The following is an 8,735-nucleotide window of genomic DNA, read 5'->3' as shown; positions in this document are numbered from 1 at the left end:
TTTTAAAAGGTAGTTAACAGAACAAATCTCCTGGAAAAACCAACCATATTCTCAAAATAGCAAATTAAAAAAGGGAGATATTCAAATAAATTCAATTATTTCAACATGATATTTGCGATAGTATAGTCAATTTATACAAGCATGATAAATATTTTCCGTTAAAATATTGTTTAAAACAAACTAAGTAAGTCAAGAATGGATGAGTTCAGTCAGTCTTCAACCGTACTGCCCAAGCAGATGCAATCTATAACACATTGAGCAGCCAATACTTATCACCGCGACCGGAAGCAAGTTTCTGACAACCAGGTGCCTTATGAAGCGCAGGGCGCCCTTTTTCTCTCCAACATTAAACCACCAATCCACCTAGCAAGTACCGGCAATGATCTCGCTAACGCACAGAACGAACCATTTATACCACCTAGCCCTCTTATCTAGGCTTCTTTTCGTACTTTCCTCGCAAGCACATGTTTCGGTATGCTCTACTAAAAAAACGCGGAAAAAGCAAACCCGGAAGTGCAAATTCTATGCAAATGTTTGCGCTAGCGCGCGACAAGTGACTTGAATGAAATGGCACGCGGCCGCAAGATTGGCGCCAAAAGTGGCAAACACGTTTTTTTTCGTGCTCCTCTCTTTCTACACCACACATGCGCAGTTAAAGTTATGCTCCGGATTGGAAGCCTTGCCTGCCTTGCCACCGCGTGTTTGGTGCTTCTGCGCTGTTTAGAAAATCCACAACCGACAGCCAGCAATAGCAGCAAAAAATGAAAGCAGGTGATTGGCATGCTGCCAGCGTGCGGGTATGCCACACGACCGGGCGGAGTCCTTTCACAGTCTCGCTCTCGTTTGTTTTGTGTGTGTGTGTGTGTATGTGTGTGTGTGTTTTTTTTTCTTCTTCTTGCTCTGTGCCATTGTGTGCCATCCTCTCGTAGGGGTTTTATTTTGGCCAAGATTCATCTGCCCGTCTTCGATCGATTCGGAATTAGAAAAAGAAAAGGATCTTCGCCGCCGAACAATGAGCCCCGGCAGTCATCGCCATCGCTCAGCTGGCCCAGCCGGCTCCGGGGGTGTCGGCCGGTGTGTCGCTCTTTAGGAAAGAGCGAAATCTTTTCACCCTCATTGTTGCCGAGGGAACAGCATCTTTGACCGTTACGAAGCGGGTTGACAATCGAGGAGCGAGATCCTTGCAAACAGGGGGGGGGGGGGGGGGGGGGGGGGGGGAACATTGAAGGAAGAATCGTTACAGAAGATGATGTGTGTTACGGTGGAAGCTGATTTTTTTTTTGGTTTTGTTTCTTCGCTCTTCCTCGTGCATTAACCTACCCTAACACGAAGGGGGATCTTCGATTCGATCGAAGATGCTGGACGCAAGGGGAAACAAACGGCTAGCGAAAAGGTAATGCACTGCAGTCAACGGTGCAAAGTGGAGGGGTTTCTGAGGCAAAATGTGCAGCAAGCGTCGCTGCAGCTTGCAGCGGGGAACGAATCCGTCCAAGGAAGGCGGAACATCTTGGTTCGATGCAGTCTGCCACCTTAACGGCTGGGTCAGGGGGATAAGCAGCATCTAGGAAGGAAGAAGCCGTAGCGCCTCGATCTAAACTGCAATTGATGGTGAAAAGCAACAACTTATCGCAAGTAAATCACACTTTTAAGGGAGAGAGAGAGAGTGACATCGCCATACCGGATCGCGCCAGTCATTACATTGTAGACGAGCCCGGGTGCTTTAAAGGGAACACTAACACAACAAAAACACAAAATTTCATGACAGATGCAACCGTGATCGAGCACCCCGAAAAAGTGCACCCGAGCACGGTCTGCACTGCACATGGACTGCATTGTTCCGTTCTTGCCACATTCCTCCCGTTCTCCTCGCACCTCTAAAAGCGCTTAATCAACGCGCGATCAACCATCCTAATAGCCCGTCGCCCTTGATCGTGCATGTGTTGGGTGGTGCAGGGCTGCCTGGTTTTGGGTGTCGGATTCCCCCGTTCCCGGTGTTGTAGGTTCCGGTAGGGTTTTGGGTAATGGTAGCCGCTGGGTGGGGAAGTTCAAGGGTGAGTCGGAAATAACTTGCACCCTAGAAGCGGGTAACGAAAAAGCGGTGATGCAGTTTTAGTGCTAGGATGCGTTCAATTCAATTTTTGCCCATTTCCGAATGGCGTCGCGTCGCTTATAGCTCATGTGTTTGTGCGTATCAAAAGGATCGGGCAAACGAATGTGGGGTGAGGTGAAACTGTTTGTTCGAAAGGTGTGCTGTGTGTTGGGCAGGCAACAGGGGAGGAATTGCTTTATTTAGGGTGGATATTTAGGCGTCAGGCACGTAATCGAGCAAGGTAGAGCGGCACGTTGTAGTTTTAAAAATAATGCTTTAAATAAACATGAGCTATGTAGTTCAGATTTGAGAATTATTTTGTTCATTTTCAATCAAATACATCTGGACGACGAGATCAACCATATTCCTTGTAGGCTCATGCAAGGAATGAATGTAATGTGTGATATTTTTTACATTTGAAGCATGTAAAGCAATTTTAAACGCAATTTACTCCTAAAAGTCGCAATAGACCTAATGTACGTGTCTTCGCAACACCAACTCCCCTGTCCTTTCGAAGACATTTATCATCATGACTCACACATTATAAGACTCCAGCGAAGTTTCACCTCCCCAAAAACGGTTCCAAACATACGTCATTCCCAACCCAGCGAGACGATTTTCCCGATGCAATGTTATTGCTTCCGCAAACGCTCGCAAATGGTGCACGCCAATGGTTCCGGTAGCGTCACGTAGCACTGGCTGAAAGGTTAAATGAACTGGAACGTAAAGCGATGGCGAGGGGAGACGAGCGAGGTTGAAATGGGTCCAACGCAATGAGCCTGCATTATGGTAGTGAAAAACGCGAAGGATGCTATCAGATTAAGAGCAATTGCCCGAGATGGTTGGTTCGAGGAGGCAGAGAATCAACAGAAGGGAAATACAAGGAGCAACTCGAGCGCACGGGGGAAAAGATTAATCTAGGACACAGCCACCACAGTTCTAGAAATATCATATCTCCTGCTTTCCTAACTGGTAGCAGGCAAGCGATCATTTTCCGAAGAAGTAGAACAAACAATAATAAAACGAGCAAACTAGGATAGAACAGGGCAAGGGAGAAGGGAGAGAAAACGGATCCTTTCGGGATGCCAGTATCGCACACACGCACGCCGTTGCCCTCACCACACCAGCTGGCCAGAAAACTGGCGCAATGCAAGGGACAAGCTGCACCGGATTAAGGGTGAATGAGAGGGGGTTTACCTTTTTTTTTTTTTGGCTCATTTTGGCCGTACGTTTCAGGTTGTGAGGGATTCGTTGCTGCGATTGTGGCAGCTGTGATCGTGTGTATGGATGAAAAACATTTAAAATTTTGCTCTATAGAACGGATAAAGCAAATGAGTAAAATTCAATCTATAATTTGAACTCTTAAAAAAACAAAATTCCAAAAACTTCTCTACCCCCAACGAAACGCGTGATCGTGTGCCGAAAGTTGAGCTAAAAATAAAACCACTGGCACTGACCCCAACGCGCACGGGGAATTCCTGCATGCAGCAACCATAGCGCACGTGAAACAAACGGAACAACCATAACAACAAGCAGCCGTAAGGAGAAGAAATGCACCCGCAGGTCGCGTTGCAGGCGCACCGGTTGCTGCTGCAGCGGCCGGGGCCGGTGTGCAACCGCTTGCCACCGCGCCACCGGTCGTGGTACACACCGTCCGTGGCCGGGCCGGTTCGGGTAGCCTGGGCAGTGGGGGAAGTTCGCCACCGAACCTGGCCCGGCCGAACCGAACCTGGACGAACGTGCGCTGGAGAAGCAGCAAACACCTGCGTGCGAGCGGGAAAGACAGCATGCGAGCGAGAACGGACAGGCGAGACGGTTATCCCCACCACTACGGTAGGGCACGGGGAAATTCCCGAAGACGGTTTTCCACCACCGGCATCACCACCACCATCCACCACCATCGGCTGTTTCTTGATTTGCCTTTTGCTCGAACGTTCGTTGCGATCGTGAGCTGAGCTACTTTTGCTCACCTTGCAGGGCACTCACGCGGAACGGGTGCAAATGACGGTTGGGACGGTGGAACTCATCGTAATGGGAAGAATTGGGCTTTAGTTTTTGTTTAAAAAAAATGCACGTAGTTTTTATAATTTAAACATTTATCTGATAATTTTAAGACCCAATAGTTTTTAAAAAGATATGTTTGGTCTAATTTTGCGTTAAAATCCAGGCTTTATTCGTTCATCGCACACACCACCAGCCGACATGCGTGAGCAGCTCAGTGTATGACGATGAGTTCCCCATGGCACATGACGGAGGCGGCGGTGGCGCTCAACCTTGCCGTAGCTCAAAAACGCTCGTGCACGTGTGCACCTGTAACTCCGCCCCTTTTTTAGCTCACACCCGGGCAGGGGGTGCATCAGCACCCGAAAGTGCGCCGCGCGCCCGACAGGAACGGGACACGAACCTTCGCGGTGCACCGACTTCGGTCGCCTATAAATAAGGGCGCTCGGGCGTTCAGGGGTAACACTTCGGTTTTTACTCTCAAGCCTGCCGCATCCGTAGCAAGTTTCGTAGCTATTTCTATTTAGCCAGCTCCGTTTCATGTTTATCACACACAGAGACACCCGGTCCAGAGCAGTCGAAAAGGTGGTACCGCAACGCCGGAACAGTGAACAGATGTAGCGAAAGGATAGCAGATCTGTTTTTATTTCTTCGGTTTTTGTGTTTTGTTTGTGTGAAACTGATTTCATCAGTTCTCAGTGTACGTGTGCATGTGTCGAAGCTTATGAACCCCGAGCGAACAACAAAAAGGATTACTGTGCATTGTTAGTGCTGTCTGTGAATGTCCAATTGAGGAAAAAAAAGGAAGATCAATGATCAATCCTGGTGATGCAAAAGTGAACTCGTTTTGAGCCGTCAAACTCGATCGTGTATTATTCGATCGTTACAAGAAAATAAGTGAAGTGAGTGATTGGAGCAAGCAAATTCTTTGCTAGAAAAGAAACAAATAAAAAGTGAACTCGTCCAACTGTTTGGAAAGCGCACGTTGCGTTGGTGTAAAGTTTTAAGTTTTATCAAACACTAGTGTGTGCGTGTTCGAGTGCCGAACACCATGCCAACATCGATCATGCAGAAAAACTACAGCCACTGCCCGCTCAAGAAGCGCCCCGTCTTCATGTCGAAGGACGACGCAATGAAAAATGGTAATTATCTTTTTTTTATCCACAAATTCAATCCTTAACTTCAACGTTTTTTGAGGATCTCCGATTCTTGGAAAGCATCTTCCTGGTTGTGATCTTTCCCTGCTTGTGATGTGCTGAACTAACATTTTGCCTCTTCCCATTGCCTCTCCTCCCGTCTTGCGCACAGATTCCGATGGTGAGATGGAGCCGGAAAACCTCAGCACCAAACCGCAGGACCTCTCGATGAAGTCCATGAAGAAGAAGGCCCGCTCGGAGTCGCCCGAGGAGCTGGTCGTGATCAAGGCGGAGGACACTCTGCCCACCCCGCCGCCCTCCTCCTCGCCGAGCCCGAGCGACACCAAGTCGCCGCTGTCCATCCCCACCCCCACCTACGGTTCGCTGTCCTCGATCTACTTCCCCGGATCGCGATCGCCCGCCGCCTCGTTCCCCGCCGTCTACCCCGGCTTCCCGTACGCGATGCCCTACAGCTCCGAGTTCTACAGCGCCTACCAGACCCAAAGCCCCCACCATCCGGCTGCCCCGCTGCCCCTCCACCCGCACCATCCGCATCATCTGCATCCGCACCACAGCCAGATCTCGCCGCCGCGCTCCGAGCCGCTGTCCCCGTACAGTGCCGGCCAGCACGACACGTCCGGCAGCCCATCGGCCTCCCCGACCCACCTCTTCCGCCCGGACCGCCACTCGCTCTCGCCGCCGCCCTCGATGGTCGTCCCGGCCTACCCGACCGAGCTGCGCCTCAACCAGAACAACAACATCATCAAGTCGGAGTCGGCCTTTGCCCGGGCGCAGCACCGCTTCATGCCGTACCCACCGCTGCACCACCCGCACCACCCACACCACCCGCACCACCACCACCAGCATCCGCACCATCCGGCCCACCATCATCCGCTGATGGCGATGTCGTCCGTCGCCGAGCATCCGTCCCTGTCGCCCGCCTCCAGCCACACCTCGTTCAACTCGTACCTTTCGTCGCGCGGCCGCTCGCTGTCACCGATCTCCTCGTCGGCACCCGCCAGTCCGGGCGCCGATTCCGAGGAGAACAACAACAGCCTCAGCGCCGCCAACGGCAACAGCACCTCCCTCTCGTCCTCGTCCGGCTGCTCCTCCATCCTGACGGAGAAATCGACCTCGAGCGCGAACATCCTGCAGAAGAAGGACGGTGGCGGCGAAGGGAAGGGAGCGTCGCCGGCGGGTGGAAACGGTGCCCCGCGCTACCAGTGCCCGGACTGCGGTAAGTCGTACTCGACCTACTCGGGCCTGTCCAAGCACCAGCAGTTCCACTGCCCGGCGGCCGAGGGCAACCAGGCGCAGAAGACGTTCGTGTGCAAGGAGTGCGACAAGCCGTACAAGACGCTCGGTGCGCTGAAGATGCACATCCGCACGCACACGCTGCCGTGCAAGTGTACGCACTGTGACAAGGCGTTCTCGCGCCCGTGGCTGCTGCAGGGCCACATCCGCACGCACACCGGCGAGAAGCCGTTCGTGTGCAAGCTGTGCTCGCGCGCGTTCGCCGACCGGTCGAATCTGCGCGCGCACCAGCAGACGCACGAGGACGTGAAGCGCTTCAAGTGTCCGACGTGCACGAAGTCGTTCTCGCGGCTGCCGCTGCTGACGAAGCATGCCGAGTCCGGGTGTCCCGGTGGTTCCGGGTCGGGCGATAGCAGTACGGCCGGTTCGCCAGTGCCATCGCTCGCCCGCTCGGACAGTCCGCATTCGCAGAGCGGAGGTTCGTCCGCTGCCTGCAACATCTCGGAGGACAGCTTCATGCCAACGGTGCTCCCGCACGGTGGTAACATTGCCGTGTACTAGAGAGCGAGAGAGAGAGAGAGAGAGAGAGAGAGAGAGAGAGAGAGAGAGAGAGAGAGAGAGAGAGTTGGTGAACAGCGAGTAGTGTCGGAGTGTGCGAAACCATTGTTGTGTGCCTTCACCGTGTGCCCTTCGTCGCAGATTGTTAAGGCGCGACCAAAGACTGATGAGGAGAAAGAGAGCGTTATTAGTGTGAATGTGCGAGTGTGTGTGTGTGCGAACGAGCTTGTTAGTGGTAGGAGGATGCGCAAGGAGGATACACGGAAGGAAAGCAGGACGCCGTTTGTTCGGTTCTAGTGCAGGGGAAAGCCTCCCAAAAATCGATGTCCCCCTTCTGGGAAGGGACCAAGAATGCAAACCCTTTTGTTTTTTACGTTTAGTAAGTTTATTTATTTTCCACGAGCAAAAGCAAACACAAAAAACGGAAAGTTTTCTTTTTAGTTTTTTTTTAGTTCAAAATGCAAAAAAAGGAGTAAGAAACACAAACACTGTTCCAAACTAGTCAGATTCGTTTAGTTTAGTTTCGATTTGGTTCGACTTAAGTTTAGTTTCTTTTTTTTTTAGTTTCTCCCCTTTTTTCGTGCCTATCACAGCAAACAAACGCTCGCGAGTGTATCATTTCCTATTAGTTTTCTTGCTTATGTAATTATACATTTTTTTTTACTCTCTTTCTTTTGTATCCATGTAAGAAGATCTCAATGCATTTTCTAGAGCCTTCTAGAGAGCGCGTGCAACATAAAAACGGGAGGGAAGAAATCAAAAATCAAACAAGCCATATGCAGCCCTCTTTTTGAGGTTTTGAATCCAACAGCAATGATGTTTCCTGTGTAAAATATATTTTAATAAGTGCCTTTTTCCTAAAAAACCAGCAATCACTACTACCACAACACTCCATACTTCCCTCTTCGTGTACCAACGAAATGAAACGTGCATTTGTAGCCATTTTTGTGCTAGCATACACCAAGTCCTATCATAAGTGTACTTTTTAAGCGGCGTTTGAGCAGGCGTTTAGAAGAGAAGAGAGCAGAAGAAATGACAAACTAAGTTTATCCTATACTGTGTTTAAGGCAAACCCAAAATGTACATATACTTTAGCAGTTTTAGGATCGTTTACTAAGAACCAACACACATACACATACATACAGACAGTTAGTCGGCTAAGCAAAAGGTGCGAAACTTAATATATTTTGTTTGTTTTTTTTTTATGCTATCAGTAGGTAAGTTAAAACTGAAAGCCACGTTAGAAGGCTAGGCTAGGTAGACCCGTAACGAAACTTTGTTTGTAGTGTGTAAGTGCGTAATTTTGCAAAACCAGCTGCAGCAGCGGCCAACCAATACAACAATAGTGGGCTAAGTGTGAGAGAGGAAGCGAGGTGATCGTGCGTACGCGCACGCTTCACAAAGCGAAATAAATGACAAGAAAACCTTAAAATGAAAAAAAAATCCTATCTTCTTTTCATTTGTCCGTTGGGATGCAGAATGTGTGGGGTATGGGTATCCGAAATGATTAAACGAATTTTCAAACTTGCTTGTGGCCACTCTTTCGTTGCACTTCGTTTTTGCAGAACTCGCTTATTCTCCTTTTTGTTGGTTCGGGTTTATTTTTGTTTTGTTTCGCCTGGTTCATTTCCGGCCGTTTCCGGTAAGCTCAGCTGTTTTATTCCTCTTCTACTCTTTGCTGCATTTTGTGGCCGTTC

General features: G+C 49.9%; 1 protein-coding gene across 1 annotated transcript; it reads left to right on the top strand.

The window, feature by feature from the left end:
• The first annotated feature begins 4,566 nt into the window (after window positions 1–4,566).
• On the top strand, window positions 4,567–8,453 carry LOC121597461 (protein escargot). Its single transcript, XM_041923233.1, has 2 exons — window positions 4,567–5,232; window positions 5,399–8,453. Exons 1-2 carry the CDS (start codon window positions 5,142–5,144, stop codon window positions 7,039–7,041), a joined length of 1,734 nt encoding a protein of 577 aa, XP_041779167.1. The 5' UTR covers window positions 4,567–5,141; the 3' UTR covers window positions 7,042–8,453.
• The last annotated feature ends 282 nt before the right edge of the window (window positions 8,454–8,735 follow it).

This window comes from Anopheles merus, chromosome 3R (genome assembly GCF_017562075.2).
Source record: "Anopheles merus strain MAF chromosome 3R, AmerM5.1, whole genome shotgun sequence".
Classification (NCBI taxonomy): Eukaryota; Metazoa; Arthropoda; class Insecta; order Diptera; family Culicidae; genus Anopheles; species Anopheles merus.
Note: the sequence above shows the minus strand (reverse complement) of the source record. Positions and strands in the feature narration are given on the sequence as shown.